Consider the following 20072-nt stretch of genomic DNA (forward strand, 5'->3'; position numbering starts at 1 on the left):
GGAATAAACTCTCAATATACTCAGTAACATGGATGAATCACAAAATCATTAAGCTGAACAAATGAAGCCAGACCCGAATGGGTATTACAGTAGGATTTCACTCGTATGAAACCCTAATAAAGACAAATCTAACCTATAGTGACAGAAAGCATTTAATGGTTTGCCTGGGGCCAAAGTGGTGGTGCATATTGACTGCAAGGGACACAGAGGTTCATTTTTATGAGACAGAATATTCCCTATATTGTGATTAGGGTGGTGGTTAAACCAGTATGTGCTTTCATCAAACTGCATACTTTAAATAGATACATTTTACTGTACATAAACTAGACCTCAATACACTTAATTTATTTAAAAGACAAAAATGCTGAGGCACCTAGGTGGCTCAGTCAGTTAAGAATCTGCCTTTGGCTCAGGTCATGATCCCAGGATCCTGGGATCGAGCCCTGAGTTGGGCTCCCTGCTCAGTAGGGAGTCTGCTTCTCCCTTTCCATCTGCCTTTCTCCCTGCTTGTGCTTGCTCTGCTCTCTCTCTCTCTCTCTCTCAAATACATAAATAAAAAATTTTAAAGCTTTTATTTATTTGAAAGAGAGAAATTATGAGCAGGGGTAGGGCCAGAGGAAGCAGACTCTATGCTAAACAGGGAGCCCAATGTGGGACTCAACCCCAGGACTCTGGGATCATGACCCAAGCCGAAGGCAGACACCCAAACAACTGAGCCACCCAGGCACCCACATAAATAAAATCTTAAAAAAAAAGACAAAAATGCTAAGTGACAGTGATCCTAAGGTCAGAAGATGGGAGAGAGGCAGGGCAATAGGGGAGGTGGAGAGGAGTAAGGTATCTGAAAGTAGTACCTTCAAAGAGAAGAGGAAGTGAGGCTGGTTGTGGATGAGTTTACTGGTATCTTAGAGTTAAGAAGAAAATGAGGAGGAAGAAAGTGAAAAGGTCCTTGGAGGAACAGGAATGGGGCAATCAACTGGTTTTCAGAGAAGGCAAAACCATTAAAACCTGACAGTATATATTGTAAAAATCTAAGACTCTGAGGGTGGGGTTTAGGTAATGAAGCATAAAAATGTGATGGAAGGAAAGAACATTCAAAGAAACAAGATCTATAGGGAGGAAGCCTGGCATATGATCCTGAGTGCAGGAATTGTAGCAATTCCCCAGGAGGAAAGCCAGCCAAAAAAGACAGCTGATCACAGGAAATAAAGGGAGAGAGCAGTCGGGTACCTAAAAGGCCAATGTTCACTCTTCTTCAGCAGTTTCCAAAGTTGAAATCCTTCAAGAAGGTAGCAATAATAGCATTTTAAAGGCATAGGCCTTTTAGGAAAAGAAAAGTGTCTCCATGTCCCCCATCTGTCTGGGTTGTACTCACTCACCGGAACAGCTCTGATGTGGGGTTTTCCTCTCCAAAATCCACGGCTCCTCTCCTTGTTCCAACTTGAAGATGACTTCTGGTTTGGGAACTTCATACCCTGTTAATAGGACATGATAGAATTGGGACTGGCTAACTGCTTTCCACTTGTTTTTTTTTTTTTTTTTTGAAGAAGTAACCACATTTCATTGGGAAAATGAGTAGTCATCACAGAAGTTAATGGACTGAAGGATCTCAGGCTAATCAAAGGACACCACCAGCACACCCTTCAGATGGCTCAGATTACTCAGCAGCTCAGAATGGAAATACTCTCATGGAGGCTCTGTGTTAGTTTCCTAGGGTGGCTGTAACAAAATGCCAAAAACTGGGCGGCTCAAAACAGCAGAAAGTCAGTCTCCAGCTGGAGCCTTTCAAGTCTGAAATCAAAGTGTTAGTAGGGCTATGATTTCTCTGGCGGATATAAGGGAGACTCTCCCTTGAATCTTCTAGCTTGTTTGCTGGCAATTTTTAATGTTCTTTAGCTTCTAAACGCATCACTCCAGTCACATGGCCATCATATCCCTGTGTGTCTCCACATACTCTTCCCTCTATATGTGTTTATTTCTATGCCCAAATTTCTTTTTTTTATAAGGACAGCAGTCATATTAGATTAGGGCCCACCCCAAGAGACTCATTTTAACTTGATTACCTCTATAAAGACATTATATCCAAATAAGGTCATATTCTGGGGGTACTGGGGGTTCAGATTTCCATATATTTTTTCCAGGGGGACACAACTCAACCCATAAAAATCTGCCCTCTAAGCCACCTGGGTGGCTCAATGGTTGAGGGTCTGCCTTCAGCTCAGGTGGTGATCCCGGGATCCTGGGATTGAGTCCTGCAACAGGCTCCCTGCAGGGAACCTGCTTCTCCTGCTGCCTCTGTCTCTGCCTCTCTATGTCTCTCATGAATAAATAAATAAAATCTTAGAAAAAAATCTGCCCTCTGATCCTCCCCACGAAATTCATGTCCTTCTCACGTGCAAACTATACTAACCCCATCCCAATATCCCCCAAAGTCTTCATCATTCTAGCATCAAGTCTGAAGTTCAAAATCTATCTAAACACCAACTCAAAGTCTCAAATCTTATCATCTAAATTACCCAAATTCATTATGGGTGTGATGTGAGTGTTAGTCATCTTGGGGCAGCTTTTCTCTGCACAAACCTGTGAAAGCAGACAAGTTATTTGCTTCCAAAACACAATGGTAAGAGGCATAAACTAGACATTCTCACTTCAAAAGGGAGAAATTGAATGAAAAAAGGGATCATATCTGCCCTACGACCCAGCAATTGCACTGCTGGGGATTTACCCCAAAGATACAGATGCAGTGAAACGCCGGGACACCTGCACCCAGATGTTTATAGCAGCAATGTCCACAATAGCCAAACTGTGGAAGAAGCCTCGGTGTCCATCGAAAGATGAATGGATAAAGAAGATGTAGTCTATGTATACAATGGAATATCACTCAGCCATCAGACACGACGAATACCCACCATTTGCTTTGACGTGGATGGAACTGGAGGGTATTATGCTGAGTGAAATAAGTCAGAGAAAGACAAACATTATATGGTCTCATTCATTTGGGGAATATAAAAAATAGTGAAAGGGAATAAAGGGGAAAGGAGAAAAAATGAGTGGGAAATATCAGAGAGGAGACATGAGAGACTCCTAACTCTGGGAAACGAAAAAGGGGTGGTGAAAAGGGAGGTGGGTGAGGGGTGGGGGTGATTGGGTGACGGGCACTGAGGGGGGCACTTGATGGGATGAGCACTGGCTGTTATGCTATATGAAAAAAAAAAAAACCTCTACATTTTCCTTCAAAAAAAAAAAAAAAGGATCATAGATCCCAAGAAAGTCCAAAACCTAGCAAGGTAAATTCCATAAAATTTTAAGGCTTGAGAGTAATTCTTTAAAAAAAAATTAAATTAAATTAATTAACATATAATGTATTATTAGTTTCAGAGGTAGAGGTCAGTGAATTATCAGTCTTTTTTTTCAGACTTTATTTACTTATTCATAGGAGACACACAAAGGGAGAGGCAGAGACACAGGCAGAAGAAGAAGGCTCCCTGCAAGGAAGCCTGATGCAGGACTCGATCCCAGGACCGCAGGATCACACCCTGAGCCGAAGGCAGATGCTCAACCACTGAGCCACCTAAGTGTCCCTGTGATTCATCAGTCTTATATAACACCCAGTGCTCCTTACATCAAGTGCCTTCCTTAATGCCCATCACCCAGTTATCCCATCCCCCCTACTCACCTCCCCTCCAGCAACCCTCAGTTTGTTTCCTGTGATTAAGAATCTCTTATGGTTTGTCTTCCTCTCTGATTTTGTCTTGTTTTATTTTTCCCTCCCTTCTCCTAATTCTTATTGGCTTGATGTTCTGTCCTCCAAAAGCCTACCAGTGGTGACCCCCACCCTATTGACCCAGGGCCAGGAGTGGCACCATTCACTACCTCCTCTACTGGTCCACTAGCAAAATATTTGCTTCCTGTTCCTGTGACCTTACACTCTGCTGTTCTCTTAGTTCCAAAGGGAGGAATGTTTCCGCCAGGAGATACAGTAGTGATTCCACTGAACTGGAAGTTAAGTCTGCCACCCGGATGCTTTGGGCTCCTCATGTCTCTGAATCAAAAGCCAAATCCATAGAATGTTCAACACTGAGTAAATGATGATGTATCAATGTAAGTTTGTTAATTGCAATAAATGTAACCCTCTGGTGGGGGATGTTGTTAATGGGGAAAAAAAAGGCAAAGAGAGGAGTTACTGTGCTGACTACTGGGGTGAGTGATCCTGATGACTCAGGGGAAATCAGACTGCTACCCCACAATGGAAATAAGGAAGTCTGGAATACATGAAATCCCTACTTGTGCCCTGTGATTAAAGTCAATAGGATCTATAACAATCCAATTCAAGCAGGACTACTAGTGGCCCAGATCCTTTAAGAATGAAGTTTTGGGGGGTGCCTGGGTAGCTTTGCCAGTTAAGCATCTGTTTTCGGCTCAGGTCATGATCCCGGGGTCCTGGGATCGAGCCCCGTGTCGGGCTCCCTGTTCAGAGGGGAGTCTGCTTCTTCATCTCCCTCTGCCCCTCCTGCCCTCTTGCATGCACACATGTGCTCTCTTTCTCAAATAAAAAAATAAAATCTTAAAAAAAAAGAATGAAGTAGGTAAAGAACCACAGTCTTTTGAGGTGTTTGCTGTGGGCAAAGGGAACAAAGAAATGGTTAATGATGTTGGGGATTTACCCCAAAGATACAGATGCAATGAAACGCAGAGACACCTGCACCCCGATGTTTATAGCAGCAATGGCCACAATAGCCAAACTGTGGAAGGAGCTTCGGTGTCCAACGAAAGATGAGTGGATAAAGAAGATGTGGTTTATGTATACAATGGAATATTACTCAGCTATTAGAAATGACAAATACCCACCATTTGCTTCAACGTGGATGGAACTGGAGGGTATTATGCTGAGTGAAATAAGTCAATGGGAGAAGGACAAACATTATATGTTCTCATTCATTTGGGGAATATAAATAATAGTGAAAGGGAATATAAGGGAAGGGAGAAGAAATGTGTGGGAAATATCAGAAAGGGAGACAGAACGTAAAGACTGCTAACTCTGGGAAACGAACTAGGGGTGGTAGAAGGGGAGGAGGGCGGGGGGTGGGAGTGAATGGGTGACGGGCACTGGGGGTTATTCTGTATGTTGGTAAATTGAACACCAATAAAAAGTAAATTAAAAAAATAAAAAAATAAAAGAGAAGACAGAAAAAAAAATAAAAAAATAAAAAAAAAGAAATGGTTAGTGAAAGAAGGAATTCTACCTTAAGACAGCAACACAGACACCTTGTCTCAGTTTGCAGTCTACTGGCCTGCCCTGCAGATTTCACATTCAGGATTACAACATCAACTCACTTGAATTTCCAGCCTGCAGGCCTGCGCTATAAATCTCAGACTTGTTGGTCCCTGCAATCAGGCGAGCCAGTTCCTTAAAATAAATCTCTTCCTTGGACTCTGTATTTGTATTCATCCTCTCTGTCTCTCTCTCTGTCTTTCTCTACATATGTGTGTATGTATATGTGTGTGTATGTGTGTATACACTCTGTATATGTATATACCCATATCTGGGTTCCATTTCTCTGGAGAACCATAATACAGATTTTGAAGAATAGTACTAGAGGAATAGAATACTGAGTTTTTTGAATGGGTTATGGGGTTTCTAGAATTGGCTCTCTACTCTGATTAGATTTGAAGGCACTAATGACTCTATTTCCCATAAGTAATGAGGGCCCAGATAGTCCATGGAGTGATGTGGCAAAAGAGATGTGTAAAATATCACCACATTGATACTCCTAATCAAATGCTTGTGAGAGGCATGGTTCTGGGTGACCTTGTATTTGACACCTTAGAAATTTTTGTCAAACTTACAAGCATAATAAGATTGCCAGGTTGTTCTTTTTTTGCCAGGTTGTTCTTAATCATGCTGGACAAAGGGGTTGGGGTGGTGAGAGGATATGATTTCCCAGCTCAAGCACTGCATAAACAACCTGAAAATTTCTACATCTGTCCTGAAAGAAACCCCTAGCTTCTGTAGCTACAGAACTGATACTGCTGAAAAGCAAATCTAGAGTCTCATTCTGTGGGTGGCTACATTACAACGTAAGTTGAATTCCCAACCTTACAAGGTGTCTGCTATTAAGGTAAGGGAATTGACTGAAAAGAAATGGGATCCAGAAAATTGGAATGGACACATATGAGGACACTGAATTTCTAAATTCTGATGAGCCTTCTTCATGAGTAGAAGCAGCCCTCCTACCCCCATCTGAGAAGATTAACCCTACCTTGCCCAAGGATCCCTCAGTGGCCTTCTCTGAGGTACCTGCCTTGCAAGGTACTGGTGATTTCTCTCACGACCTACCCCTACTACCCTTATTTGCTTCTAGACCTAGAACTAGACTCGAGTCCCATCAGGGTACAAAGGGTGAGGTATAGTGTAATCCATGATCTAGATCAAGATCAGAACCATCCCTGGAGTCAATCATTCATCCCTCTTATTTTTTTTTAAATTTTTAAAAAATTTCTATTTATTTATGATAGTCACACACACACACACACAGAGAGAGAGAGAGAGAGAGAGAGAGAGAGAGAGAGGCAGAGACATAGGCAGAGGGAGAAGCAGGCTCCATGCACCGGGAGCCCGACGTGGGATTCGATCCTGGGCCTCCAGGATCACGCCCTGGGCCAAAGGCAGGCGCTAAACTGCTGCACCACCCAGGGATCCCCATCCCTCTTCTTGAAGGCTGATGTGTGTGCACAGCCAAACACTTTTCCCAGCCTATCTTCTACCTGTAGAATCCCAGATGTCTTCCAGCCCCCTCATTTTTTCCTGTCTTCTTCAGTCTAAGCTGGCAGCATTTCTAATGACATGGTTGATGGTATCCACAAATCATACATCTGATCTCTTTAGCAATTAGTTGCCCACATATTTGGGGTTCTTTTCAGAGTCCATCTCATTTTTTGCAATATGGATAGGCTGAGCATTTTCCAAATCTTCAAGTTCTGGTTCTCTCTCTCTCTCTTTTTACTAATAATTCCTCTCCAATGTTCCTCTTTCCTCCTACATTTTACTGTCAGCAGCACAGGAAAGCACAGGCCATGCCTTTAACATTTTGCTGAGAAATTTCTGCAGCTAAATATCCAAGTTTAGTGATGCCCGGGTGGCTCAGTGGTTGAGTGTCTGCCTTTGGCTTAGGTCCTGATTGCGGGGTCCTGGGATTGAGTCCCGCATCGGGCTCCCCGAAGGGAGCCTGCTTTTCCCTATGTCTCTACGTCTCTCTGTCTCTCATGAATAAAAAAATAAAATCTTTTAAAAAATAAATATCCAAGCTTATCACTTATAATTTCTACTTTCCACCCAACAGGACACAATTCAGTCAAGTTCTCTCCCATTTTGTAATAAGGATCTCCTTTCCTCCAGCTTCCAGTAACATGCTCTTCACTCCATCTGAGACCTCACCAAAAGCCCCTTTAATGTTCATTATTTCTAGCAGTGATTTTTTTTTCAAGGCAGTCTAGGCTTTTTCAATCAAGCACCTAAAACCTTTCTAGCCTCTACCTATTATCCAATCCCAAAGCCACCTCCATTTCTTTCTCAGTATTTGTTATGGCAGCTTCCCACTTCCCAAGTGCAAAAATCTGTATTAGTTTCCTAGGGTTGCTATAACAAAGTAGCACAAGCAAGATGGCTCGAAATAACAGAAATTTACTGTCTCACAGTTCTGGAAGCCAGAAGTCCAAAATCAAGGTGTCATGCTCTTTTTGAAGCAGAACCTTCAAAATAGGAAGGAACTGTCCCATGCTTCTCTCTGACCTCCTGGTGGCCCCAGGCATCTCTTGGCTTATAGATGCATCACTCCAGTGACATGGTATCTTCTTCTCCTTATGTGTCTTCACATTGTCTTTCCTCTGTGTATGTCCGTCTCTGTGTCTAGATTTCTCTTATTTTAAGTACACCAGTCATACTGGGTTAGGACCCACCCTAAAGACCTCGTTTAAGCTTGATTACTTCTGTAAAGACCCTAATTCAAAAAAGATCACATCCTGAGGTACTGGAGGTTAGGACTTCCAACATTATTTTACATGCAGGATACAATTTTACCTGTAATGTGCTCCTTGTAGATTCTTAGGAGGGCTATGCTTACCCACTGAGAGCAGGTGGCTGTAGTTCTCCAGCATCACATCCTGGTACAGGCGTCTCTGAGTAGAGTCCAGTTGCTGCCACTCCTCTCTGCTGAAGTCCACAGTCACATCCTCGAATGACACTGAGAGCTGTAACAATACAATCCTGTTCAGGGTGACATGGTCAGCACTGGGGATAGGGAGAGGATCAGTAAGAAATTAGTTTTAATGATTTTCTGCCAGAACATGCTTATACCGTATGCCTATGAAATACCTAGTATAGGCAATGTGTAGCTACAAATATCTCATCGTACATTTTTGCCATTCATTGTATACATTGAGTCAGTCTTTCTTTTTAAAAATAATAATTTTGTACAAGATTTGACCTTGATCCTATTTTGTTGTTCATTTTATTTTTATTTATTTTTTTAAGTTTTTTTTCTTAATATCTTATTTATTTGACAGAGAAAGAGTGCAGAAGCAGCGGAGCAGCAGGCAGAGGGAGGGAGGAGAAGCAGGTTCCATCTGCCTGTATTCTGCCCGGGCAGGGAGCCGGATGCAGGGCTCGATCCCAGGACCCTGGGTTCATGACCCTAACAAAAGGCAGATGCTTAACTGACTGAGCAATCCAGGTGCTCCTTGTTGTTCATTTAAATAGGAAGTTTGTATTCTAGAACTTTCATTTATTTTTATTTTTACTTTACAGCCATTTATTGTGCTCTAGTGAAAGAGAAAAAAAGTGCTAGTGTTAGAAATGCCACTGTCACATCCACAAATGCCAGTCATTGCAAACCAAACCATGTGTGTCTGTAGGGTGTCTGAGCATGCAGTTTGCTTTCACTGCAGGAATGGGGTGGGGGCAGGCTGAGCCTGGGTTCTGAGGGTTTTGCTTAGGGGGAACTTCCTGTCCTGGGTACCCACCTGTGAGGGAGTCAGGGGACAGCTAGGGGTAGTTTTGCTCAGTGAGTCCTTTGGGTGCTGCTGGGAATACCTGGCTGGATGTTGGACTCTGAAGCATTCTAAGGAGGAGGGCCCCTTAGTATTAAGCCTGTAGGGAGGTGCCAGGGGGCCTCCCAGTGATAACCCTGTAGGCAGGTGCCAGGGGGCTGGAGGATGCCATGCAGGGGGAGGGGGTTGGTGGGGCCTGCTCAGCCCTGCTGAGAGCAGCAGCCAGCCTCCCTGGAGGAAAGACAGAATAGGGGGCCCAGGGCCCAGGGCCCCAGGCAGAATTGTAGTAGTTGGTGGGTGGTGGTTGTGGGCAGGCTCACCCAGGTCTAAGTATTCAGGTGTCAGGCAGCCATAGGGGTCATAGACCTGGCACAGCAGCCTATATGCTGTCATGCCCTGCTGCGAGGCCCCCTTGTTGCTGCCCATCTGCAGACTGGTGTTGAATATGTCACAATGCTCCATGCCTAACCCTGACTTGAAGATTGTCACTTGGTCCCAAGTACAGTCAGGCTGGCCTGGCTGGCTCCCTTGCTGGTGATGGCGGCCTAGTCCAGAGGCTGGTGTTGGCCCAGCCTGGGGTCACAAAGGTAGTGCTGGGAGCCATAGGCCATCGTTCCCTGCTGGCTAGCAAACTTGTTGGTGCCCATCTGTAGCCCAATGATGCTCTGTCCTTCTCTTAGCTTCCCTAGTTCAAATTTTAGTTCCTGCTCCTCTGCATACTTGACCCCTATGTTTACCTTATTCCCTTTCATCTTGGCCATGCTAGCCAGGGCTGTCAGGATGAACTGCACTTGGGTGTGGCTGGTGTTCTCAAACAGGTCACTGGCCTCAAAAATGTCATGGGGCTTCACCCTATACTTGGTGATGCCTTGAAGTTGCCGATGTTTTCCAGCTGATGCCCATTTTGGGTGGACTCACTGACCTTCTTCATGGGGCCTGGCTTGGAGCTTACTGATGCATTTGCAAAGAATGATGCCATCTTTGAGGCTGTCCATCAAGTTGTTGCTGATGCGGTGCCCTGTCACCTCCTCGATGCACTCTCGAATCTCCTGCTCACACTGGTGGTCATACTTCTGGGGCCAGCTTGTTCTTGGCCTCAACAGACAACCTATAGGCAGGGCCCTGGTTGAAGTGAGCAGAGAACATGCTGGCTGGTGGTAGGCAGCAGTGGCGGGGGTGCGGAGGACCAAGGCAGCAGCTAAGACTCCATCTGTCTGTGTTCTATAACTTCTAGAAGGAAGCATGCATACTTTTTTTCTTTTAACTTTACATAGCTCCCTCTACTGTTGCTTTAATTAATTCTTTAAAAATATGGCATTTTCTCTTGATGCTTTTTTATTGCTTATTTCTAATTTAATCCTATAGTGGTCAGAAAATATGCTCTGTATGATTTTAACATATGGTCTATCTAGGAGAATGTTTCATGTGTCCCTAGAAAAGAACTATATTCAACTGTGGATGGCTGTAGTATTCTATAATATATAAATCAAAGCAGCTGAGTGTTGCTGAAATTTTCTATCACCATACTCATTTGTCTTCTATTTCTTCAATTATTTGTCAACTTTTTGGTAAAAACAGGCAAGGAAATGTTAAGGTTTACATGGCTATGCAAAGGACCTAGAATACCCAAAGCAAGGAATAGTATGGAGGATTTACATGTAATGTTAAGTCTTACTATAAAGCTACAATACTTCAGACAGTGTTGTATTGACCTAAGTACGGACAGATATATCAATGGAGCAGGGTAGAGTCCAGAAACAGAACCACACACATACAGACAACTGTTTTTGACAAAGGCACCAAAGTAATTCAATGGGGAAAGGAAAGTCTTTTCAAAAAATTATGCTGGAACAATGGACAGAAGTTTTGGAGGAAAAAAAAAAAACAAACCTTGACCAATACTTTACACCACATAAAAAATTAACAATAATTAAGTTCCAGTATGACTGGATTAATTTTATCAGGCCAACTTTCATATAGATAATAACTATACTCTGAACAAAATATTTTTAAAAAACTATCTGGAGATGCTGAATAGCAACAAAAATCAGCTATTTACTGGAAGAGAACTGATAATTAGAAGAAGAGATGGAACTGGATGTGATTACCAAATTTACAGCCTTTTACTTGTAAATAGACCTACTCACTGCTATGCAGGCTAACTGAAATTCCAATAGAAAAACTTCACTCTTACTACTTGAAGAATCAGGGAGTTTTGCAGTCATCATGACCATCAGAAAGTCAAGGGAGAATTTAGACAGAAAAAGGTACATAAATTCTGTGTGTTAACTCTTCCTAATCTCTGGTTGACTACACAGATTAACTAAAATTTGATTTATCACATCACAGAGGAGACAGTTTCCAGTTTGAGTCCAGCCAAATTAAGTGCTTGCTAAACCAAATGAAACAAAAACTCAGCGATCCTCAGGGGAACTAAAACAGAATTCAAAAGGTCTACAATATATATTCACAATAACCAAGATACAACTGAAAATAATCAACATAGAAAGAGAGAGAAAGGTATCAAGAGAAATAAAAGAGGCTCAAGAGGAAAAGCAATCAGAATGACCCTGAACTGATTCAAATGCTGGAATCAGCAGTAAAGGATTTTAAACCAGTTATCTATAAGTATGCTCAAGAACATAAAGAAAAATATGTTCACAGTGAAAGAATAATAGGATAGTTCAACTGAGAAGAACTATAAAAATAACCAATTAGAATTCTATAAACAATTATGTGTGAACAAATTGGACAACCTAGAAGAAATGGATAAATTCCTAGAAACACACAACCTACCAAGCCTGAATCATGAAGAAATAGAAAATCTAAACAGACCAAATACTAATAAGGAGACTGAATCAGTAATCAAAAACCTCCCAACAAAGAAAAGTCCAGGACCAAACAGCTTCACCAATGAATTCTACCAAACATTCGAAGAATACAAATCCTTCTCAAAATCTTCCAAAAAACAGAAGAGTAGGAAACACTTCAAAATTCATCTAATGAGGTCAAAATTATCCTGATACCAAAATTAGAGAAGGATACCACAAGAAAAGAAAATTACAGGTCAATATCCCTGATGAATACAGATGCAAAAATCCTCAACAAAATATTACCAAAATGAATTCAACAATACGTTAAAAGAACCATACAAAATGAACAAGTGGGATTTATTCCAGTGATACAAGGATGGTTCAACATCTGCAAATCAATCAATGTGACACACTACATTAACAAAATAAAGGATAAAAATTGTATGATCATCTCAATAGATGTAGAAAAAACATTTAATGAAGTTCAACATCCATTTATGATAAAAACTCAATAAAGCAGGTATAGAGAAAAGATATCTCAACACAGTAAAACCACATATGACAAGCCCACCGCTAACAACATAATCAATGGTGGAAAACTGAAAGCTTTTCTAAGATCAAAAACAAGACAAAGATGTCCACTCTTGCCACTTTTATTCAACAGAGTACTGAAAGTCCTAGCCAGAGCAATTAGGCAAGAAAAAGAAATAAAAGGCATCTGAATCAAAAAGGAAGAAAAACTGTCACTATGTGCAGATGACATCATATTACATATAGAAAACCCTAAAGACTCCACTAAAAAACATGTTAGAACTAAAAAATGAATTCAATAAAGTTGTAGGACATAAAAATCAATATATAAAAACCTGTTGTATTTCTATACACTAATAATGAAGTACCAGAAAAAGAAATTAAGAAAACAATTCCATTTATAATTGCACTAAGAAAAATACCTAGGTTAAAAAAAAGAAAAAGAAAAAAGAATAAAATGCCTAGGAATAAATTACCCAAGGAGATAAAAGAACTATATATTGAAAATTATAAAGCATTGATGAAGAAAACTAAGAAAGACAAGAAAATAGAGAGATATTCTGGCTCATGGATAGGAAGAATTAATATTGTTAAAATGTCCATATTACCAAAACCAAACCACAGACTCCCTGCAATCCCTATCAAAATTCCAATGGCATTTTTCATAGAAACAGAACAAACCTAAAACATTTAGGAATCACAAAAGACCCTAAGTAGCCAAAGCAATCTTCAGAAAGAACAAAGCTGGAGGTATCATAACCTAGATTTCAAACTATATTACAAAGCTATGATAATCAAAACAGTATGTTATTAGGATAAAAACAGATGCATAGCTCAACAGAACAGAAGAGAGAGCCCAGAAATAAAATGACCCATATGGTCAATTAATTTACAACAAAAGAGACAAAAAATATACAATGGAGAAAGGAAACTCTCTCCTTTTTTAAAGGTTTTATTTATTTATTCATGAGAGACACAGAAAGAGAGAGAGGCAGAGACACAGGCAGAGGGAAAAGCAGACACTGAGGGAAGCCTGATGTGGAACTCGATCCCAGGACCCCGGGATCATGACCTGAGCCAAAGGCAGAGGCTCAACCACTGAGTCACCCATGCATCCTGAAAATCTCTTTAATAAATGGTGTTGGGAAGAGTGAACAACTATATGCAAAACATGAAACTGGATCACCTTCTTATACCATACACAAAAATCAATTCAAAATGGAGTAAAGACTTAAATGTGAGACCTGAAACCATAAAACTCCTAGAAGAAAACATAGGCAGTAATCTCTTTGATATCAGTCTTAGCAACATTTTTGTAGTTATGTCTCCTCAGGCAAGGGAAACAAAAGCAAAGATAAACTATTGGGAATACACCAAAATACACTTTTGCACAGCAAAGAAAACCATCAACAAAACAAAAAGGCAGCCTAGTGAATGGGAGAAGATATTTGCAAATGATATATCTGATAAGGGGTTAATATCCAAAACATATGAAGAACTTAAACACCAAAAGAACACCCCCAAATAATCTTATTTAACAATAGGCAGAACACCCGAATACAAATTTTTCCAAAAAAGATATACATGAAAAGATGCTCAACATCACTGATAAACAGGGAAATGCAAATCAAAACCAGTGAGATATCACCTTATACTTGTCAGAATAGCTAGAATCAAAAAGAAATAATAAGTGTTGGTGAGGATGTGGAGAAATAGGAACTCTTGTACACTGTTAGTGGGAATGGAAATTGGTGTAGCCACTGTGGAAAACAGTGTGGAGGTTCCTCAAAAATTTAAAAATAAAATATCATATGATTCAGCAATTCCGCTATTGAGTATTTACCCAAAGAAAATGAAAACACTAATTTGAAGATACATGTACCCCTATGTTTATTGCAGCATTATTTACAATAGCCAAGATATGGAAGCAATCCAAGTGTCCATTGATAGATAAATGGATAAAGAAGATGTGGGATATATAAAATGAAATATTATTTAGCCATAATAAATAATGAGATCTTGCCATTTGTGACAACATGGATGGACCTAGAGGGTATTATGCTATGTAAAATAAGTCAGAGAAGACAAATACCATATGATTTCACTTACATGTGGAATCTAAAAAACAAAACAAATGAACGAAGAAATGAAAAGACAAGCTCTTAAATACAGAGAACAAACTGGTGTTTGTTCCCTACCAGAGGGGAGGTGAGAGGGGATAGGTGAAACAGATAAAGAGGATTAAGAGATACAAATTTACAGTTTTAAAATAAATAAATCATGAGATGAAAAGTACAGAATAGGAAATATAGTCCATGATACTGTAATAACGTATGGTGACTACATTTATTGTACTGAGAGCTAATATATAGAATTGTTGAATCAAGATGGTGCACACCTGAAACTAAGATGACATTTTACGTTAGAAATATTTTAATCAAAAAAAGGAAAAAAACCCTAAAACTAAAAGTGCCCTATAAGAAAACAAGGGAATATCTTTGCAACACTGGGTCAAGCAAGGAATTCTTGACATAGGACAAAAAACAAATGTAAAAGAAAATTTTGATAAATGGGACTTTACCAAAATTAAAACTTCTGCTCATCAAAAGATGCCATTAAGAAAATGAAAAATCAAGACACAGAGAAAATATTTGTAATATATATATAAAACACCCATAGTAAGAATGTAGAAAGAACTCCTACAAAGTAATAAAAGAAACATAACCCAACTTTTTAAAATGGGTAAAATACTTGAACAGACACCAAAAAAGATCTACAAATGGCCAATAAAGCATATGAAAAGATGTTCAACATCATTATTTATGAAGAAAATGCAATGTATTTATTTTGTAAAAAATTTAATTCTGGTACATTTAACATACATTATTATATTAGTTCGAGGTGTACAATATAGTGATACAACAACTCCATACATCATCCAGTTCTCATCATGACAAGTGCACTTCTTAATCCCCATTACCTATTTCATCCATCCTCCCACCCACCTCCCCTCTGGTAACCAGCAGCTTGTTCTCTAGTTAAGAGTCTATTTTTCTGTTTATCTCTATTTTTTTTTGCTTGTTTCTTAAATTCCACAGAGGAATGAAATAATATGGTATTTGTCTTTCTCTGACTCATTCTGCTTATCATTATACTCTCTAGATCCATCCATGTTGCTGCAAATGGCATGATTTTATTCTTTTTTGTGGCTGAGTAATATTCTATTGTATGTATATAGCACATTCTTGTCCATTCATCTATTGATGGACAATGGGCTGCTTCTATAATTTGACTATTGTAAATAATACTTCCATAAACATAAAGGTGTATAACTGGAAAAAAGTATGGAGGTTCCTCAAAAAATTAAAAATTGAATTATATGACTTAGAAATTGCACTAATTGGTATTTACTCAAAGAATATGAGGAAAATTCAATTTAAACTACACTGAAAATAGCACTATATGCTCACTAGACAAGCTAAAATTAGTAATGAATTAAAAAATTGGGACGCCTGGGTGGCTCCACAATTGGGTGCCTGCCTTCAGCTCAGGTCACGATCCCAGAATCCAGGATCGAGTCCCACATTGGGCTCCCTGTGAGGAACCTGCTTCTCCCTCTGCCTGTGTCTCTGCCTCTCTCTCTCAGTCTGTGTCTCTCATGAATAAATAAATACATCTTTTTAAAAAAAGAATTTAAAAATTGCTGATAGTCATGTAAACTGAATCATCACTGGAGAACCTTGTGTAGCAGTTTCTAATAAAGTTAAATATACAACCACCCTATAATATAGTGTTTACATTCCTTGGTAGTTACTAAAATAAGTTGCAAACATATTCACTCAGAAAAATTCTACAATAATGTTCATAGCAGGCTTTATGCATGATAGCCAAACACTAAAACATTCAAAATGTTCAAAGGCAGATGACTGCATAAACAAATTGTGGTAGATTCATACAATGAAATATTCAGCAATAAAAAGGAAAGAGCTGGTGACAGACACAACCTGAATTACTCTCCAAAATATTTTGTTATTTTAGAAATAGAAGCCAAACACAGACCAAATGATTCTATTTATATGACAATCAAGAACAAGCAGAGCTGGGTGCCTGGGTGGCTCAGTTGGTTAACCCTCTGCCTTTGGCTCAAGTCATAATCCCAGGGTCCTGGGATGGAGTCCCATATTGGGCTCCCTGCTCAGCGGGGAGTCTGCTTCTCCTTCTCCCTCTGCCACTCTCCCTGCTTGTGCTCTCTCTCTAATAAATAAAATCTTTTTTAAAAAAAAGAACCAGCAGGGGCAGCCTGGGTGGCTCAGGGGTTTAGCACCACCTTCAGCCCAGGGCATGATCCTGGAGACCCAGGATTGAATCCCACGTCAGGCCCCCTGCATGGAGCCTGCTTCTCCCTCTGCCTGTGTCTCTGCCTCTCTCTCTCTGTGTCCCTCATGAATAAATAAATAAAATCTTTTTAAAAAAGAATAAGCAGAGCTAATATATAGTGATTAAAAATCTTAAAAATGGTTGTCTCAGAGGTAGGATACTGACTGGTCAAAAGGGTGATGGACCTATTCCGTATTTTAGTTTGAATGATGGTTACACATATATATTCGTCAAAACTCATCAAACTATACATAATCCAATGTCTTTCTAATATAACTCAGTTTCAAAAAACACAGAAAACAAAAGTGCAAATTAGAAATATATTTAGGGTACACTGTGGGCCCCAAAGAGAAAATAGTTCTACTGGGGGTATAGGTTTAGGGTCTTTAGACTTGGATAGTTTAAATAGAATCTTGAGGGGAAACATTAAGTATGATGGAGATAAATGGGGGAAATATTTTCTAGAAAAGACAAAGAGAAAGGTATGGAGAAAGGAAAATACATGGTAATTAAAGAAAGAATGAATAGCTCTGTAAAAAGGAGAGAAGACTATAAAATATGTGAGGCAGGTGATTTTAAGAGAAAAATCCAAGGAAGTATGTTAGAGTCTGATCATGAAAACAGTGCAAATTCTTTTCGTAATACAAGTATATCTTGTTATATTGGGCTTCACTTTATTGCATTTTGCAGATACTGCATTTTTTACAAATTTTAGGCTTGTTGCGACCCTGCATTGAGCAAATCTATCAGTGCTGTTTGTCCAACATTTACTCATTTTGCATCTATATGTCACATTTTGGTAATTCTTGCAGTATTTCACACTTAATTATTATTTTATTTCTTTTGGTGATCTGATATCAGCGATCTTTGATGTTACTATTGTAGTTGTTTTGGAGTACCATGATATACATCCATATAAGACAGTGAACTTAACTGATAAATGTATGTGCTCTCTTTTTTTAAAGATTTTATTTATTCATGAGAGAGAGAGAGAGAGAGAGAAAGAGAGAGAGAGAGGCAGAGACAGGCAGAGGGAGAAGCAGGCTCCATGCAGGGAGCCCAATGTGGGACTTGATCCCAGATCCGGGGATTACGCCCTGAGCCAAAGGCAGATGGCCAACTGCTGAGCCACCCAGGAGTCCCTAAATGTGTGTGATCTAACTGCCCCATCTCTCTCCCTCTCCTTATGCCTCCCTATTCCTTGAGACACAACAATATTGAAATTAGACCAATTGATAATCCTACAATGGCCTTCAAGTATTCAAGTGAAAGGAAAAGTCACATGTTTTTCACTTTAAACCAAAAGCTAGAAAAAACTGAGCTTAGTGAAGACATGTCAAAACTGGAGATAAAACCAAAAGTTAGGCCTCTTGCACCAGTTAGCCAAGTTGTGAATACAAAGAAAAGTTCTTAGAGGAAATTTAAAGTGTTCCTTCAGTGAACACATGGATGATAAGAAAGTGAAACAGCTTTCTTGCTGATATGGAGAAAATTTTAATGGTCTCGACAGAAGACCAAATCAGCAAAAACATTCCCTTTAGCCAAAGCCTAATAATCCAGAGCAAGGCTCTAACTCTATTTAATTCTGTGAAAGCTGAGAGAGGTGAGGAGGGTGCAGAAGAAAAGTCTGAAAACTCAACAGCAAAGAAACAAACAATCCAATCATGAAATGGGCAAAAGACATGAACAGAAATCTCACAGAGGAAGACATAGACATGGCCAACATGCACATGAGAAAATGCTCCGCATCACCTGCCATCAGGGAAATACAAATCAAAACCACAATGAGGGGATCCCTGGGTGGCGCAGCGGTTTAGCGCCTGCCTTTGGCCCAGGGCGCGATCCTGGAGACCCGCGGGATCAAGTCCCACATCGGGCTTCCGGTGCACGGAGCCTGCTTCTTCCTCTGCCTGTGTCTCTGCCCCTCTCTCTCTCTCTCTCTCTGTGTGAATATCATAAATAAATAAAAATAAAAAAAAAACACAATGAGATACCAGTGAGAATGGGGAACATTAACAGGGCAGGAAACCACAAATGTTGGAGAGGATGTGGAGAAAGGGGAACCCTCCTGCACTGTTGGTGGGAATGTGAACTGGTGCAGCCACTCTGGAAAACTGTGTGGAGGTTCCTCAAAGAGTTAAAAATAGATCTGCCCTACGACCCAACAATTGCACTGCTGGGGATTTATCCCAAAGATACAGATGCAATGAAACACCGGGACACCTGCACCCCGATGTTTATAGCAGCAATGTCCACAGTAGCCAAACTGTGGAAGGAGCCTCGGTGTCCATCGAAAGATGAATGGATAAAGAAGATGTGGTTTATGTATACAATGGAATATTCCTCAGCCATTAGAAACGACAAATACTCACCATTTGCTTCAACGTGGATGGAACTGGAGGGTATTATGCTGAGTGAAATAAGTCAATGGGAGAAGGACAAACATTTTATGGTCTCATTCATTTGGGGAATATAAAAAATCGTGAAAGGGAATAAAGGGGAAAGGAGAAAAATGAGTGGGAAATATCAGAAAGGGAGAACATGAGAAACTCCTAACTCCCTAACTTTGTTTGGGAAACAAACTAGGGGTGGGGGAAGGGGAGGTGGGGGGGTGGGGGTGACTGGGTGGTGGGCACTGAGGGGGGCACTTGATGGGATGAGCACTGGGTGTTATTCTATATGTTGGCAAATTGAACACCAATAAAAAATAAATTCATACAAAAAAGAGAAGTCTGAAGCTAGCAGAGGTTGCTTCATGAGGAAAGAAGCCATTTCCTTAACATAATAAAAGTGCAGGGTGAAGCAGCAAGTGCTGATGGAGAAGCTGTAGCAAGGTATCCAGAAGACCCAGCTCACAGAATTAATGAAGATGGCTACATTAAAAAACATATTTTAATGTATACGAAACAGCCTTCTGTTGAAAGCAGATGCCATCTAAGACTTTCATAGCTAAAAAGAAGTCAGTGCCTGGCTTCAAAGCTTCAAATGACAGGCTGAGTCTCTTGTTAGGGGCTGATGAAGCTAGAGACTTAAAAGTTGAAGCCAATGTTCATTTATCATTCTGAAAATCCTAGGGCTCTTAATGATGCTAAATCTACTCTGCCAGTGCTCTATAAATGGAACAACAAAGCCTGGATTACAGCCTGTTTATAACATGGTCAACTGAATATTTTTATCCCACTTTTGAGACCTGCTGCTCAGAATAGAAGATTCTTTTCAAAACATTACTGCTCATTGACAATGGCACCTGGTCACCCAAGAGCTCTGATTGAGATGTACAATGAATGAATGTTGTTCTCATGCCTA

General features: G+C 40.2%; 1 protein-coding gene across 9 annotated transcripts in view; it reads right to left on the reverse strand.

The window, feature by feature from the left end:
- ZNF81 (zinc finger protein 81) overlaps positions 1-20072 on the reverse strand; it is a 112982-nt gene that overhangs the window by 26476 nt on the left and 66434 nt on the right. For 6 of the 9 annotated variants that reach the window (XM_077888456.1, XM_077888451.1, XM_077888457.1 and 3 more), the window contains 2 exons: positions 8121-8247; positions 1380-1475 (listed from right to left, as the gene is read on the reverse strand). In XM_077888456.1, the coding sequence (XP_077744582.1) occupies positions 1380-1475; positions 8121-8154 (130 nt within the window). In that variant the 5' untranslated portion in view covers positions 8155-8247. Of the gene's footprint in view, positions 1-1379; positions 1476-8120; positions 8264-9365; positions 9481-9782; positions 9822-20072 lie in introns of those variants that run through there. The other 3 variants (XM_077888454.1, XM_077888460.1, XM_077888455.1) reach the window with 3 other exon arrangements.

This window comes from Canis aureus, chromosome X (assembly GCF_053574225.1).
Source record: "Canis aureus isolate CA01 chromosome X, VMU_Caureus_v.1.0, whole genome shotgun sequence".
NCBI lineage: Eukaryota > Metazoa > Chordata > Mammalia > Carnivora > Canidae > Canis > Canis aureus.